Genomic DNA, 17,976 nt, shown 5'->3' on the forward strand with positions numbered 1-17,976 from the left:
CGTGCTGCAAATATCTGTGCACTAGTGGGACTATACAGAAGTCCAATAGCCACGTTTAGGATGCCACTAGGTTCACTCAGTGTTTGCTAGTATAATGGCTTAGTTATAATGAGTTTGAGTGTGCAATGCAGGCAGACGTGCTGCAAATATCTTTGCACTACTGGGACTATACAGAAGTCCAACAGCCACGTTTAGGATGCCACTAAGTTCACAAGTTCACTCAGTGTTTGCTAGTATAATGGCTTAGTAACAATGAGTTGGAGTGTGCAAAGGGCAGGAGGGTACAGTGGCAGGGTTGTGGGTCTCTGGGTAGAGGAAAGGAAGCCTGCCTTTCTATCCCTCCTAATGGGGAAATGCAGCGAGGAAATCCCTGACCTTAACTACACAGACGCTGTCATCTTGTGTAGCTGTTAAACTCTGTTTTCAGGACCTGTCACCTATGGCTCTGACCCTGCCGGTATGAGCCCTTAAAAGGACTGATAGAAAGTGCTATCCCTAAGCTGTCCAGCGCTGTGTATGGAGCGTAATACAGCTGTATCGGCGATACGAGCTGCGCCAGTGATGTCTGACACCAAGGACGCAGAAGAGATAATGGCGTCCGGATGGGCAGATACTCGTTTTTATAATGCAGGGACATGTGACATGGACATCCTATCACACATGCCGTTGCTTCTCTGGCTAAAAGTCCACTTAGCTGTGTGTGTGTCTGGGATTGGCTGACATGCTGGCCCTCCCCACTACACGCGCGCGCTTAGGGAAGGAAGACAAGGAAAAAAAAAAAAAATGGCGATCGCCATTATACATACAGCAGTGATCTGAATGCGCTGTTCCCACACACTATACACTGAAATGTCATAATATTGTGAGTCACAGAGTGACTTACACTATTACAGCGGAAAGCCAGCTAGGAATTAGCTGGTTATTTTGCTGCTAGAACCGTTCTCGAAAGTATCTAGAACTATCGAGCTTTTGCAAAAAAGCTCGAGTTCTAGTTCGATCTAGAACAGCCCCCAAAATCACTCGAGCCGCGAACTGGAGAACCACGAACCACGAACTGCGCTCAACTCTAGCTGTAACTGCAATAAATAATATAGATAATAGATAGATAATCGATAGACAGACAGATAATGGATAGAGGGAAAGATGGATAGATGAATAGATAGATTGATAGGTGAGAAAGACCTATATAATATCCAATCCCCCTGCATTTTCTAAGCTGGCACCCTTTAGTGACTTTCATGTGGCACTAAAGGGTGCCTAGCCTTGTATTTAGCCATAAAATAAATAAATAATTAAAAAAAAAACATATGAGGTCTCCCCATCTTTTGTAGCCAGCTAGGGTAAAGCAGACGGCTGCATCCTGCAGACCACAGCTGGCAGCTTCACCTTGGCTGGTAATCCAAAACAGAGGGTACCCCACGCTGTTATTTTACATTAAATAAATAATTTAAAACAAAAACATGGGCCCCCCCTCCCCCCCAAATTGGATCACCAGCCAAGGTAAAGCGGACAGCTGTGGTCTGATATTCTCAGACTAGGGAGGTCCCCTGTTATTGGACACTCCGCAGCCTAAAAATAGCAGGCCGCAGCCGCCCCAGAAGTGGTGCATCCATTAGACGTGCCAATCCTGGCGCGTCGCCCCAACTCATCCCGTTGCCCTGGTGCGTTGGCAAACGAGGTAATATATGGGGTTGATGCCAGATGTGTAATGTCACCTGGCATCAAGCCCTGGGGTTCGTGATGTCACGCATGTATCAGATACCCGACATTACCAACCCAGTAAGTAATAAATAAAAAATAGACAACAAAAAAGTTTTATTTGAAAAAACACTCCCCACATTCCCTCTTTCACCAATTTATTGAAAAGAACAATCAATTCCACGTCCGGCGTAATCCAATAAGAGGGAGGGGTCCCACGACGATCCATACCATAGTTACTGGCCTAAGTCAATGAAGAACAGAATGTTCCCCATTGGCTGGGAGAGCCGTACAGTAACCTGAGCTAACATCAATAGGTCAGCCCAGGTCACGGCAGGGGATGACGAGCGCTGCCATCAGGAGGTTAGATGAGATCATTACCTGCTGTGATGATGATCTCCTGCAGTCCTGCCATCAGCGCTGTCACTGACTTCTATGCCCGCCACATTGTCAGCAGTATCGCGAGAGCCTGTGACGTCACCGCTAGTGACAGTCTCGGGCATAGACGGCAGTGACCGCGGTGACGTCAGGAGGCAGGAGATCATCACAGCAGATAATGATCTCTTCTCACCTCCTGACAGCAGCGCTCGGCATCACTGCAGCTGCACGTGTGAAGCCCCGCAAGTATTGTGTCGGTGCATTACCTTCAGGGACTCCACATGGATGGAACAGTCTGGTCACAGGTAGGGAACCCTCTTCTAAGATTGTCGTGACGCCACTCTCAGAATTGCGGTCAGTGGAGACCGCCACTGCAGGTTAGGGGTGCCTGGGGCTGATGGTAGGTGCAGTCAGTTGTAGTAGCCTCCTGAGAGTGAGGCATGCCCCAGGGTCCCGTGTAGGTGTGTAGAACCACAAGGCGCAGAATAACTCAACACAAGCAGGATGTCTTTCAGGGGTTTTACTCACGGAAGGTGGCAGGGTGAGTAACCCGGGCGTAGCTGGGATGAACCAGGCTGGAACCAGGTGTCCTTCAGGCTGACTGATGAGGGTGGCTACCGACTCGCCTTCCTTAGCCCTTTACGTTTTGGGGTAACCCCGACTTTTAGTCCCTATGGGGGTCACCCAGGGAAGTTGCTGGCGCCTCTCTCCCCTTCTTTTTGGCCCGTTTGCTTGTAGCCTGGACCAGGACACTCCGGCTGCTTGCCTCCTGTGAACTATGGGCCCTAACTGTGGCTACGTGGCTGCGGACTCTGTAGTGTTGTCTTGGGGGTGTAAAGTGCCCCCTCATGCAGGTTTGGCAAAGGAAAGGTGAATCTATCCCTGCACTGGGACCTGCTACCCGTTTGGGCCTGGTTCTCCCTGACAGTCTCCTTACTTTCCACTCCGTTGCTCTCTCTTTAGCTGTGTGTGGATTTCGGGTAGCACTCCCAGGTGACCGTTCTCCCCCGTCGGTAGTCACTGCGCGGACGCTGTTAGACTGCCACAGCTCCAGGGTCTGCTCCTCACGTCTGCTTTCCCTGAGCTGCACACTAAACCGGCTCACTCGTGGGACCTGCACTGCTACTCCTGTCTGAGCTCCACTTCCATGCTCCTCACTCCTCCACACTCTGCTTCAGACTGCTCTTCTCCTCCTCCTTCCTCTTTTCCCTTTTGTGCCTGCCTACGCCACCTAGCAACCAGGCTCTCTACCACACCCCTCGAGTGGAGATGGAGGCTTCGCTCAGGCTTCGCCCCCTCCTGGGATCCCCAGGGGTCCTCTCAAAGGTACATGTGTGAGACCTGATCACTATGCGCCTGTGTAGTCACACCTCGGTCAGCCCTCTGGATTACCTGTGTTGTACTGTCCCCAGCATGGGTGCAGTACTCAGTGGTGCCTGACCAGGTCAGGGGCGCCACATTCCCCCTTAGTTATCACCAGCACGTCCTCGGGCTGCAAGACAACATTTTAAAATGCGTAAAACATTAAAACATGGTAAAACGTTTTAAAACCACCAGGTACCATACATCACCACCCTCCACCCACAAGTCCGTTAACCCACCCTAAACCCTCTCTCGTTGGCCGCGCCTTCAGCCACTTCTGGCAGGATGTAGAGGCGGCTTTCATGGTCTGGTGGTTTCAGGGTATACCTGGCCTGGTGGAGCCGCGCCTTCAGCCTCTTCTGGCAGGATGTAGATGCGGCCTCCACAGTTGGTGCTGACCAGGTACCCTCTTTGTGGTGGAGAGCCAGGCCCCATAAACAGGCATGCTCCCTGGTTGCAGGCGAGCCAGGCCCCTAAACAGGCTGGCTCTGGTGGTGGTACCTCTGGGGTAACTATTTACACTGCGAGAGTTTGTGGCTATAGCCAGTTCATAGCCTTAAGGTTCATGGGTTTCTCACATTAGTTCATGTGGGCACATTTCTTGAACATTAACGTTGCAAAACTTCAAACTTTAACTTCTGTACTTTACTTTGCTTTACACAGATTCCTCCTCTCCAGGGCTTGGGCCTGTAGGGCTGCGGCACCTGTTGCTTTCTCCATCTCTGTCATCGTCTGTTGTGGTCTCATCAATGGGTTCTTTATCTTTTCTTTCCTCTTCTTCTGTGTCTGTTTCTTTTGCAGGATTACTGTAGGGACTTCTGGGACATGGTGTAACATCCAGTGCATACCATCCGCGTTCTCCTTGGTGCATGGTGAATTCCACTGTATCTCCCATCTGTAAGTTTCTTCCTGGATGTCCTCTAGGCAAATGGGCTCTAACGTCTCTTCTGTTTACAAAGATACCCTCTTTCATACCAGGAGCTACTATGAAGCCATATCCTGATTTCAAGCTGAAGTCTTCTACTACACCACGACAAAGTGGACCTCTGACCTGGGATTTGGCCCTTCTCAGGAACCGTTTCTCCTCCAAGTCTCTGGCCGTTACTTCATCTTTCTTCTCTGGAGACTGCTGTGCAGGGGAAAACTTTGTTCTGCTGCGGCGCCGTGTCTTGCGGGCTGGATTCTGCTGGGTTGCTACTTCACTGCTTGCAGGCTCCCAGGTAAGGTTTCTGGACAAATCTTCCTCTTCATCCCAGCGGGAGTACGGCAGCATCTCTGGCTCTGGGCATGGATCCACTGCTGATGGCTCCGGGGTCAGCTCCTCAGCCTTCTGCCCTCCTCTCCCCCTTAGTTCTTCTGAGCACTCCTGTTGTGGCAGCGCTGGGGATGGGTGTTCATCAGCAGGCCCGGGCGGGGGACTCTTTGGCGTGGTTGCTGCAGGAGTCGCCTTGGGGGTGTGCGGAGGGAGCAGATACCGATCCACCATCTCCTGTGGGAACTGGGCCTCTAGGTCAGCCTTCAGCTTCCAGTATTCGGGGTCCTCTCCTATCAGGGACTTCCTAGACTGGGGAGCGGTGTCTGCTCTGGCCTTGCAGGCCGGGGTAAACAGTGGTACAGTCTTGTCTTGGCGGGCCGCGCCTGACATGGCGGCGGCCTGGTCTTGGCGGGCCGGGCCTAGCATGGCGGCGGCCTGGGTCAGCGTCGCACCTGCGGCGTGGAGGAGGGTTGCGGTGGCAGCCGGATCTTTGCGGGCCGGGCAGGGCATCGCTGCGGCGGCCTGGGCTTGGCGGGCCGCACCTGGTGTGGCTGCGGCCTGGTTCAGCGTCGCCGCGCCGGGCGCCTCTTCAGGGACCGCGGGCGTGGCAGCAGGGGTCGGGGCACTCGCGCTGGCGGGGGCAACACTGGACTCACCCATCGGTGGTATCATCGGGGTCTGAGTCGTCGCCGTCCGGTCTGGCACTCGTCGCGTGGCTCTCCCCTCGTAGGCCTGAACCGCTGCAGCCATCTCCAGAAGCTCCGTGCGTCCCTCTCTGATCTGCCTTACAACCCTGGCCTCCAGTTGGTCGCATAGCTGGGCAAGCTCCCGACACCACCAGGCAGCGGAGCCTGGTTCTGGGTCTCTGTGTTCAGACGCCATTTCCTCTAGCAGCAGACTTCTGGCTCCCTTTCTGTCCCGACGTCTCTGAACGCCTCCGCTCTCATCACTTGCGAGGTCAGGACTCTGCAGGGGATCTCTGGGTAGCCACACCTCTTCGTGGGCGGTAACTTCTCCCAGCGCGGGCTGCTGTTGTTTTTCAGCGCGCTTTTCATGGTGGCAATATGGCGGCGCTTCCAATTTTCCAAGCGGACCGCCCAGGCACATGGTCACCTGTCTGGACAGGTCTAGTCCTTATCCTGTTCGTGACGCCAGATGTGAAGCCCCGCAAGTATTGTGTCGGTGCATTACCTTCAGGGACTCCACATGGATGGAACAGTCTGGTCACAGGTAGGGAACCCTCTTCTAAGATTGTCGTGACGCCACTCTCAGAATTGCGGTCAGTGGAGACCGCCACTGCAGGTTAGGGGTGCCTGGGGCTGATGGTAGGTGCAGTCAGTTGTAGTAGCCTCCTGAGAGTGAGGCATGCCCCAGGGTCCCGTGTAGGTGTGTAGAACCACAAGGCGCAGAATAACTCAACACAAGCAGGATGTCTTTCAGGGGTTTTACTCACGGAAGGTGGCAGGGTGAGTAACCCGGGCGTAGCTGGGATGAACCAGGCTGGAACCAGGTGTCCTTCAGGCTGACTGATGAGGGTGGCTACCGACTCGCCTTCCTTAGCCCTTTACGTTTTGGGGTAACCCCGACTTTTAGTCCCTATGGGGGTCACCCAGGGAAGTTGCTGGCGCCTCTCTCCCCTTCTTTTTGGCCCGTTTGCTTGTAGCCTGGACCAGGACACTCCGGCTGCTTGCCTCCTGTGAACTATGGGCCCTAACTGTGGCTACGTGGCTGCGGACTCTGTAGTGTTGTCTTGGGGGTGTAAAGTGCCCCCTCATGCAGGTTTGGCAAAGGAAAGGTGAATCTATCCCTGCACTGGGACCTGCTACCCGTTTGGGCCTGGTTCTCCCTGACAGTCTCCTTACTTTCCACTCCGTTGCTCTCTCTTTAGCTGTGTGTGGATTTCGGGTAGCACTCCCAGGTGACCGTTCTCCCCCGTCGGTAGTCACTGCGCGGACGCTGTTAGACTGCCACAGCTCCAGGGTCTGCTCCTCACGTCTGCTTTCCCTGAGCTGCACACTAAACCGGCTCACTCGTGGGACCTGCACTGCTACTCCTGTCTGAGCTCCACTTCCATGCTCCTCACTCCTCCACACTCTGCTTCAGACTGCTCTTCTCCTCCTCCTTCCTCTTTTCCCTTTTGTGCCTGCCTACGCCACCTAGCAACCAGGCTCTCTACCACACCCCTCGAGTGGAGATGGAGGCTTCGCTCAGGCTTCGCCCCCTCCTGGGATCCCCAGGGGTCCTCTCAAAGGTACATGTGTGAGACCTGATCACTATGCGCCTGTGTAGTCACACCTCGGTCAGCCCTCTGGATTACCTGTGTTGTACTGTCCCCAGCATGGGTGCAGTACTCAGTGGTGCCTGACCAGGTCAGGGGCGCCACACACGCACTGCTGTGTGTCAGTGTCTGCCTGCGCTGCAGCGTGACAAGATGCTGATACTGCGGGCAGACACTGACACTGCAGGGCGGGCAGCCGTGGGGCCGGAGCGGGACACAGACTGCACGGGCACCTGCCGGACGTCACACGGAAGTGCTTCTGTGCGGCGTCCAGGGAGTGTGACGTGTGTGTTTACTCTGCTTCGCTTCCTCTTCCAGGCATAATGACATTACTCCCTGCAAAACCGCAGGCAGCGATGAGCATTACCGCAGGTAAATCGCGGCTATACCGGGGGCATACCGCACATCATTTGCTACCTGCGGTATACCCCCGGTATTTCACGATTACATTACAGTGAATGGAGTGAAATACCGGGGGTATTCCGCAGGTACCTGCGGAAAAGAAGTGACATGCACATTTTCTCAAGAAATTTTCTCAAGAAAATCTTCACAAAGAATTTTCTTGAGAAAAAAACACAGTGTGCGCACAGCTATTTTTTTCCCATAGGTTTTGCTGGGGAATGTCTGCAGAAAGATTTCAAACATTTCTCAAGAAGTTTCTGCAGCAAAACCGCGGGTAAATCTGCGGGTAAAACGGCCTAGTGCGCACATAGCCTTATTCAGCCTATTGCCCAAGGACCCTTCCCCAGTTGTAGAGAGAACTGTACTACATTACAGAATTACTTCCTTTCTGCTATTACGTGGTCTTTACTGGTAATAACACCCTGACACAGCAAGCTTGTGATGGGTGTCGCAGGGCAGTAGTTGTGGGCAAGAGATTGACTCCGAATACCTTGGCATGCTACATGAAACACTCGGTCCTTGCTGGGTGTGTGGACTTAGGCTGTGTGTTTGTCTAAGCCACATGCTGCTGCTGTTCACAGCTGGCCAGGACCATAAGAAAACTCAGGAGACCACCAGTTCAACTTAAATGACAGTTCCTTACTTAACGGTTCTGACAGTTCCTCAGTTACAACTTCACACGGGAAATAGTGGGCATAAAACTTCCAGTTTTACAGCAGATCATCAGATACGTGCTCATCTCTTGCTGGGTTTTTTCCAGTCATACTGGCAGTGTGAGTTCCAGCACAACCCAGCTTAACACAACCATACAGTTTGAGATGGTCACTTTTCCTTCCAGTGGGTCCATATTTAGTCTCCATTACAGTCCAATCATGACCAGAGTAAAGCCTTGTGCTCCCAATTCACTCAGGTAGTAGAATGCGTTCACACACCAGTGAGGATATCCCATTACCTTGAAGGTTAAAGGTCCTTTTTAAACAACAGCAGCCCCAACAGTCGATGGGCACAGTTCATCATCCCTCAATCCGATTGGGACACCCATCCCCTCTCCACTCAACAGTAGTCCCTAGGCAAGGACAGTCCATGAGGAGCAACATTCAGGATTGGATAGAACAGAGTCTGTTATGGGGCACAGTCCATGAGGGTGTCGCGGGCGGAGGAGGGGACGCTGCGCTCTCCCACTGCTCGGGTCCGGCTGCCGCTGCTACTGCGGCCTCTGCTGCTCGGTGGCTCGAGCGATGGGCCGGATCCCGGGGACTCGAGCGGCGCTCCTCGCCCGTGAGTGAAAAGGGGATTGGTTTTGGGGATTTATTGTCCGTGACGCCACCCACGGTTGTGGTGATTGTGTGGACACCACCGCTGCTCTGTATGGGGATCCCGGGAGCGGTGACAGGGAGCAGCTTTGTTGTTATTTCTCCCCTCCGTGGGTAGGGGGTTGGTTGTCCCGGGGCCCGGTGATGGGGTAGGAATGGATGGCAGGCCGGGTGCGGGGCCTGGTGAGGTGCAGGGTCGCGGGGGCAGCGCTGTGCCATACGGCACGGTGGTACTCACTCAGCCTGAGACGTTGACACAGTTCTCGGTAAAACACACAGCTGGAAAGACGGTTCCCACGGACGGCTGCTGTTGCTTTTCCCCGGTAGTTAACAGTGACTGTCTCTTTCCCTGCACCTATGTTCAATGTTGGTAGCGATGGGTTCCCACCGGTTACCCGCTCCCCGACTTGGATATGGGCCGGAGGAGCCCCTCTTTGCCCGCAGGCGCTGGCCCTGAGAAACTGGTGCCTTGGCGGTGGCGGTGTCTCTCTCATACGGTTGGACGGTTGCCTTCAATCGGGACTTAGCTGTTTGGAGACCCGGAGGTCCCCTTCACTGATGGTTTGGCAAATTCACGGCGACTCCTAGCCTTGCCGGGATCCGAAAGGCCCCTGCCAATGGTGCTGGCTTCTCTTTGTATACTGGTCCGGTACCGCCGGGCCACCGCCCGTCCACGGTCCTTTCGGAAACCTCCGATCATCCTCCACTGCAGACGGTCACCGCCGTCTGCTAACCTTGCTGTCTCTGTCCGGGGCACACACCTGGACCAACTTCAGGCTCTACTTCAGTCGCTTTTCTCCTCTCCACTCCTTTCCTCCTTCCACTTCCTCCTCCAAACTCTATCTCTCCTCTCACTTCCTCCTCCAAACTCTAACTTCCTGTGTTCTCCCTCCTCCAGGACTGTGAACTCCTTGGTGGGTGGAGACCAACCGCCTGGCTCCACTCCCTGGTGTGGACATCAGCCCCTGGGGAAGGCAACAAGGATTTCTGGTCTAGCTTAGGTGTACCTAACCGGGGTGTAGGGTGTGGTGATGTCATCATTACCTGTGACCCCTGGCTTGCCCAGGGTGTCACATTCCCCCTTGGCAAAATGCAGACCGTCCGCAGGCTGACCGTCCAACACCGGTTTTATTTTTCTTTTTAAACTGTAAAAGATAAAAAACGGTAACAGACATACATGCATATTAACATCATCCCACATCGGGAGGCACTTTCTTAAACGTTTCAAACGGTTTTAAACGGTTACGGCTTCCGCTCTCTCCCACCCAAGCAACCTGGCCCTGATGCTGCCCCTAAGAAAACAGGCAGCACCCCTTGACCCCAGTCCTGCACCAAGTTACCCGAGCGAGATCTGTCCTTTCCAGGGGACCCACGTCCATGGGGAGCCCCTGGAACCCCCAGAGGGTAGCCACCGGTTCCTGTGGTGGCTGGGCCCCAGCCTGCTCCACTGCGGGCCCTTCCTCCAATCTGCCTCTCCGGAGGCAGCAACGGTGGAAGCTGCAACAACAACATTATTATTTACAATCCACAAGTTTGTGGTTGCCCTGCAAGTTCACGGGCTTGTCCGTAAGGAGTCCCTTACGCAACTTCAGACGGTCCCCACGGGGACAACGGTGCCGGCGACAACCGGTTTCAAATCACAGTGTAGACAATCAGATGACTTCCTCAGTTGATCACTCATTTTCCTTTTTAAACTTTCAAAACTGCACATTGGTGGTCCCAACGGGGACTGTGACAACGGTGCTCAGCTGCCCTACTCAGAGTCCTCGGCATCACTTTGGGGAAGGGGCGCGGTGCTCACACGGGCCTCCTGGCTGCCCCTCAGCTTCGCATCCAGCGCAAACCACCCCCTCTCCCCACAGTGCCGGGTGTACCGAACCAAGTCGCCCGGCATCAGGTTATGACCGGGGTGCTCTTCTGGCAGGTGAGCATTAACATCCCGCCGGGCTATAAACACTTCGGCCTCCAGGCCCGGTTCATAGATGAATACATAGCCCCGACGGACATCAAACCGCCTCACCTGCCCCTCATACAGCGGGCCCCGGACACGGAAGGTCGCTTGTCTCAGGCTCTCCTTCTCCCGTATCGTACGGGCCACTATCTCCGCCTTCCTTCTTTCCCTCTCCTCGATTTCCAGGCCCAACGGTACCGGCTCCCTGTCCCAGTACGGCGCTGCTGCGAGCTCCGGCGCACAGGTTGGGCCCCGCGAGACCTGTTGGACACTGCCCACTGCTGGTGATCTGGGCGGCAGGTCCCGCGGTGACTTGGCCTTGGACGCCGCCTTGCAGCGGCAACCCGGCGCAACCTCAGCCGGGGTGTGGGGAATGGGCACAGGGGCTTTCCTCTGCTGGGCCTTCGGCACGGAGCGGGCTATCGGCTCCGGCTCGGGGAACTTCTCGGGGGATGCCTCCGGTTCCGGCTTCAGAGCTTTCCAAGGGAGCACCTCCGGTCGACTACGGGCTCCGGCTACAGGTCGGCCCGCCGGGGCGGGCATGCTGGGTATCGCTACCGGTTGCGGTGGCAGCGGGCCTAGTGGCGGGGTCACGGCTTCCGGGATGGGTGGCGAGGGAGGCAGCAGGGTGAGAGGGTTTAGACCGGGTCCCGCAGCCGCGATGACCGGCCCTTCAAGGGCATCGGGGCGTGGGTCACTCACCCTCCCTTCCGCAGCTTCCTCCTCGCGTCTCCGCACGGCCACTATGACCTCCGCCATGTCGGTCTCCCACTCCTCCATGAGGAGCTGCATTTTGACTTGCAGCCTCTGGTAGAGCTGTGCGGTCTGGATCTCCACCCACGCCACGGTTCCAGGCGCGGGGGCTACGGTGCTTCGGGACGGCATCCACATGTTGCTGGCGGCCTCTCCCAGGAACAAGATGGCTGTAGAGTCCTGGCGTCCCCGCTTTTATAGCCGCGGCTACATGCGACCAGTCGCCATTTCGTCCCCCTTAGCCTCTTTCCGGCTCCTCCCCTATCGGGGTCGGGGTTTTGGCCTTCGCGCCTCCACTACTCGAGGGGACGCTCGAGCGGGAACTTTTCGCGCCAAAGATGGCGGCTTCTGAAATTTTCCGGCCGGACACCTCCGGCGGTAACAAGGCGCACCTCTACCCAACGGCAGAGCGGTAAGATCCTGTTCGTGACGCCAAGTTGTCGTGGGCGGAGGAGGGGACGCTGCGCTCTCCCACTGCTCGGGTCCGGCTGCTGCGGCCTGTGCTGCTCGGTGGCTCGAGCGATGGGCCGGATCCCGGGGACTCGAGCGGCGCTCCTCGCCCGTGAGTGAAAAGGGGATTGGTTTTGGGGATTTGTTGTCCGTGACGCCACCCACGGTTGTGGTGATTGTGTGGACACCACCGCTGCTCTGTATGGGGATCCCGGGAGCGGTGACAGGGAGCAGCTTTGTTGTTATTTCTCCCCTCCGTGGGTAGGGGGTTGGTTGTCCCGGGGCCCGATGATGGGGTAGGAATGGATGGCAGGCCGGGTGCGGGGCCTGGTGAGGTGCAGGGTCGCGGGGACAGCGCTGTGCCGTACGGCACGGTGGTACTCACTCAGCCTGAGACGTTGACACAGTTCTCGGTAAAACACACGGCTGGAAAGACGGTTCCCACAGACGGCTGCTGTTGCTTTTCCCCGGTAGTTAACAGTGACTGTCTCTTTCCCTGCACCTATGTTCAATGTTGGTAGCGATGGGTTCCCACCGGTTACCTGCTCCCCGACTTGGATATGGGCCGGAGGAGCCCCTCTTTGCCCGCAGGCGTTGGCCCTGAGAAACTGGTGCCTTGGCGGTGGCGGTGTCTCTCTCATACGGTTGCACGGTTGCCTTCAATCGGGACTTAGTTGTTTGGAGACCCGGAGGTCCCCTTCACTGCTGGATTTGGCAAATTCACGGCGACTCCTAGCCTTGCCGGGATCCGAAAGGCCCCTGCCAATGGTGCTGGCTTCTCTTTGTATACCGGTCCGGTACCGCCGGGCCACCGCCCGTCCACGGTCCTTTTGGAAACCTCCGATCAGCCTCCACTGCAGACGGTCACCGCCGTCTGCTAACCTTGCTGTCTCTGTCCGGGGCACATACCTGGACCAACTTCAGGCTCTACTTCAGTCGCTTTTCTCCTCTCCACTCCTTTCCTCCTTCCACTTCCTCCTCCAAACTCTATCTCTCCTCTCACTTCCTCCTCCAAACTCTAACTTCCTGTGTTCTCCCTCCTCCAGGACTGTGAACTCCTTGGTGGGTGGAGACCAACCACCTGGCTCCACCCCCTGGTGTGGACATCAGCCCCTGGGGAAGGCAACAAGGATTTCTGGTCTAGCTTAGGTGTACCTAACCGCGGTGTAGGGTGTGGTGATGTCATTACCTGTGACCCCTGGCTTGCCCAGGGCGTCACAAGGGCATCGGGGCAAAGTCCATGGGAGACTTGAGGCAGAGTTACCGTACCACAACTCTTCATCATCTATCAGGGCCTCTTCAACTTTCCCTCACAAAATAGCGCCATCCTGCTCAGCCCTAGATGGCCAGTTGTATGGCTAAGCCTACGACAGGGTCGGGTGTCTTCTGACTGGTCCTCCCATTTTCTCCAGGTCTCCACTAATTCTACCCTGTCAATCTGCAATGGAAGGACTTTTTCCGTCCATTTCGTCTGATGTGAGTGGATACTCATTGTTTTGGGCTTGCATCTACAGGCTTGGCACTACTTTCCAAGGGCATAGTTTCTCAAGGGCTGGCCAGATCTTTTCACCCTTTCGCTTCTCCAATGCCCACTATGGGCGTAGTTCTCTTTTGGAGTTGCTCCACCGTCCAAAATCTTAGAGCCTATGCTCTGCGCCTTCGACCTCACGATGGTCATCATCTTCAACATAGCCTGTTCCTTCCATGAATTACTCTGATCTTCCAATGGCATTGCTTAATCCTGGTGACTACACCAAGTGTAGGGTGCAGCGGAGCGGTAGTCATGGGCAAGGGATTTACTCTGGACACCCCGGCATGCTACATGAAACACTCGGTCCTAGCTGGGTGTGTTGACTTGAGCTGTGTGGGCTGTGTGTTCGTGTAGGCTGCATGCTGCCACTGTTTTCGGCTGGCCAGGACCAGACCATAAGACAACTCAGGAGACCCTCAGTTCAAATTAAACAAGAGTCATTTACTCAACGGTTCCGATAGTTCCTCAGTTCCAGTCACCCAATGCATACAGCTTCTACAGCTGCAGACCATATGTCCGTTCTTACTAGGCAATACATTTTCATTACATTTCTCCTTCTGCTTCCTGAGGAACTGTCTCCTTTCCCTATACAATAACCCCTCCCATGGTTGACTAGTCTCAACACTTAACTGTTACTGACCTTACATTCTGACAACTTCCTAAACAAGTACTATGCAACACATTACCACATACAGTATATACTTACTATACACTATACCTTTTGTTAAAAATTAACTCATTCCAATTAACATAACACAATGTTACAAAAGTCGCAGGATATTATTCAAATTATACTACACAACAATACCTTGACGCGATTAAAGGGGCAGGAACGCAATAGCCATAGTTCACCACTCTATGTAGTAGATATTTCTGTATATAGTCCTTTTTAACAAGCATTACCACAGTGCTCTTCTTTTATTAGTGGAGGACATTGTTCTTCTGTTTCTTACACACTTACCTATAAAACTGTCAGCAGACTGTTACCACCACTGGGGGGTTATTCTGTACATAGTTGTATACAGCTCCTATTTATCTGAATTAATGCCCCTTACGTCTACACACATACATATATGTTATATATAATAGTTTTAATGTCTGTAAAGAGTAAAATATTAGTAATAAGATGAAAAGAGAACCCTAAATAACAATACATATGGCTTATGTCTTTTCTCAGCTTGCCTGCCTTATTATTTCCTCCATCAAGACAAATGTCTGAGCTCATGTCCTGATGGATATTATGAGGAAGATGACAGCTGTGTATCCTGTAATCCCATGTGTGCAAAATGCAGCGGACCTGATAGAGATGACTGTGAGAAATGTGCCAGTCCGAGGTTTTTCCTTTATCATGGTGAATGTCTTGGTAGATGCCCACAAGGAACCTTCAGTGAAACAGGGGGGAAACACTGTCAAGGTACAGCAGATGTAAATTTTATTTCCAGTGTTTGACTTTGGCATGATTTCATTGTAGTGATATCTTATCATTTCCGCCTTTTAAAATTTTCAGACTGTGACAACGATTGTAAGACTTGTCATACCTTGGACGTTTGTGATGAATGTAAAGAAGGCTTTTCCAAAAACAGACAGGGCAACTGTGTTCCGTATATAGCGTGCATGCTTCACGAATATCCTGATGAATTCGGGGACTGTGTGCCATGTCATAAGAAATGCTCGGGGTGCACGGGGGCCACAGAGCATCACTGTGTGAGCTGCAAGGAGAACTCCTTCCTTCTGAGTAAGTCAGAATACAGTAAGAAGAGTCTCATGATTCGGTGATGCTGTCCAGTTTATTGCCTTCTTTTTATTATATCATTTCTATCATGAACAATAAGTGATAACATGAGACTTTAAAATTGTTCTCAAATCTCGTGTGTTTTAGTAAATATCTATGCTCATGAAAATACAATTGTGGATCATGTAGTCATTGAACTCTGTGTACCTCTCCTTTATAATTTGTCAATACATTCACAACTGGGTGATACTCAGGGGCGGACATATCATTGGTGCAACTTATGCGCCCAAGAGGTAATTGGCTCCATTTCTATCTCCTAAACAGGTGGAATTGTGCATTTTTTTGTGTCAGCCAGTGTTGATACTACTCTCCTTACCGATGGGGGATAGCTCTACACAGACCTCCTAGACAGGCACCGACGCACTGACTGGGCTGTTTTCACTCTGTTTTCACACAGCACCATTGTCAATTATGCAACGTATACACTTCCATGAGGGATAAACTCGAAGTCCACAATGCAAAACTCTAAAAAGGAGCTACAGAATTGTTATTTTATGGGTAATATAAGTATTTAATAAAACCGTCATCAGAGCATATGATGTATTAAACTACTACAGATCTCCCCCCAACACTAGTAAGGGCTGTAAGCAAATGCAGGACAGTTTAGTGCAGGGTCTCCCTCTTACAGGGTGCCTAATGAACATATATTTTTATTTTTTTTTTAAAAGAAGATTGATTATGGTTTTTTTTAATTTCCCATGATAAAATGTAGATATGCTGGAAACACATTCTAATGTCTAGATTTTGTCATTTCCTCAGATTCCACATGTGTGGACACCTGCCCTGATGGATATTATGCGGAAGAAGATGAAAGGCGTTGTGAACCCTGCCATAGAAGCTGTATGACTTGTTCTGGGAGACATAGCATGGACTGCTTGACATGTAAAGAGGGATCATACGTGCAGCATCACAGCTGTGTAGAGCATTGTATAACCGGGTAAGAAATCAAGAATTGAGTGAGGACCACCAACATGAAGATGTTGGGAACACAATGTAACATCACATCTAATGATAATTGATGGGGTCATATTGCAACCCTGAACATACCTCTACCATTTCAAAAAATTCAACCCTGCTTGGATTTGACTGCTTTTTACAGCCAGATCATTGTAGCAAGTCTCAGATAATTCAGACAAAGGTTTTTAGTTATGTGAGTTGTCTAAGAAATATTGGGAAGCACTAAAATAAAATAAATGGTTTCCAAGTATTTGTCAAAAATTACAATCAGTCTCAGGAGCTGTAGTTAGGGCTCAATCACACCACCAGTTAATTCAGACCTATGCTATCCAATTCTTTTTATCAGATAGCACTTGGTCCAATGTTATTTAATGGAGAAGTGCTGATAACCGATTTTTTTTCACTAACAGAATCTGTCAGTGAAAAAAAATCACAGAATGCTTTCACTTTGAAATCACATGAGACTCATCTATTCGAGTCGATGGGTGGGTAGAAAACATCAGACTGCACTCAGATAACATCTGATTGCAGTCCGATTTCCACGGACTCTCACAATGGAGAAGATGTAGAAATTTTGTTCTCCATCTTCCCCTCAAAGTGTTATCTGATTCTCTCATCCAATCTGATCACACTGTCATTTCCATAATCGACCCAATTCTCTCACATGAGATAATCTACAGTCGTGTGACCACGGCCTTAAACTGCTATCTCTTTATTTGAAATGGAATTACCAGTTTATTTTATGGGTTACCATTAATTGATATTTCTATCTGCCAGGACGTCTGGTCTGTTATGTGGTATTCGTTTCTCAGTATTTGGAGTAATTTTCATTGCATCATAATCCAGTTAGCGGAATCTGAGAGACATATTCAAGGCTAACATACATAACGAGGGGTAGAAGGTAAAATGCTGAGAAGCATACAGTGTGTCCACCCATATCCTGTCCATCGCCATTAGGGTACGCTCACACGAGCGTATAACTCGCATGAGTATCGGACCGCATCACCCGGCGCGCCTAGCTTCTCTGCTGACAGGAGCGGCTCAGCTGCATGTATTTCTATGCGGCTGACATGCTCCTGTCCGGAGAGTGTGCGGCCGCACCGAGTGATGCGGTCCGATACTCATGCGAGTTATACGCTCGTGTGAGCGTACCCTTAATATGAGAGCAGCAGCAGCTATAGGCATAGAAGTGGTGTCTAGGTATAGTAAAGTAGCCATGCGCTATGCAATCAAACCATCTATTGCGCCACCTGTTGGAAAACAACGGAGTTAACATTTTTATCTCAAAAACAGAACGAGATAGAGAAAAAAGTGAATTACAAAGTTGTAGGGCATCATCAATTCAATACGAATCGACACCTTGCATACAGAAATGCTATGATTAGAACGTGTAAAACTCATAAGGCTGCGGACGTGAAGCGATACCTCATGGAGACCTTCCAAAAGTCAGCTGCATGGAGTGACCTCCATGCTCACCTGACCCCATTGGACTTCTTTATTTGAGGTCACATCAAACAGCAGATGTATGCGACCCCTCCACCAACATTGCAGGACCTACGATGACGTATCACAGATGCTTGTGCAAACGTGTCACCTACCATATTGCACAACGTGCAGCAAGATACAGCATGCCGTCCAGAGTCCAGATGTGCATTGCAGCTGACGGTGGCCACTTTGAGCATCAAAGTTAAATGAGCGCCATATGCGTGACCAGCATTTAATGTTTTGGGGGGGGGTCATGAGTTTCATATCATAGCATTTCTGTATGCAAGGTGTCGATTCGTATTGAATTGATGATGCCCTACAATTTTTTAATTCACTTTTTTCTCTATCTCGTTCCGTTTTCAAGATAAAAA

General features: G+C 51.9%; 1 protein-coding gene across 1 annotated transcript in view; it reads left to right on the forward strand.

The window, feature by feature from the left end:
- PCSK5 (proprotein convertase subtilisin/kexin type 5) overlaps positions 1 to 17,976 on the forward strand; it is an 883,213-nt gene that overhangs the window by 812,873 nt on the left and 52,364 nt on the right. The window contains exons 31-33 of the mRNA XM_075318085.1: positions 14,549 to 14,785; positions 14,879 to 15,106; positions 15,923 to 16,100. Coding sequence (XP_075174200.1) covers positions 14,549 to 14,785; positions 14,879 to 15,106; positions 15,923 to 16,100 — 643 coding nt within the window. The remainder of the gene's footprint in view (positions 1 to 14,548; positions 14,786 to 14,878; positions 15,107 to 15,922; positions 16,101 to 17,976) is intronic.

This window comes from Anomaloglossus baeobatrachus, chromosome 1 (assembly GCF_048569485.1).
Source record: "Anomaloglossus baeobatrachus isolate aAnoBae1 chromosome 1, aAnoBae1.hap1, whole genome shotgun sequence".
NCBI classification, from domain to species: Eukaryota; Metazoa; Chordata; class Amphibia; order Anura; family Aromobatidae; genus Anomaloglossus; species Anomaloglossus baeobatrachus.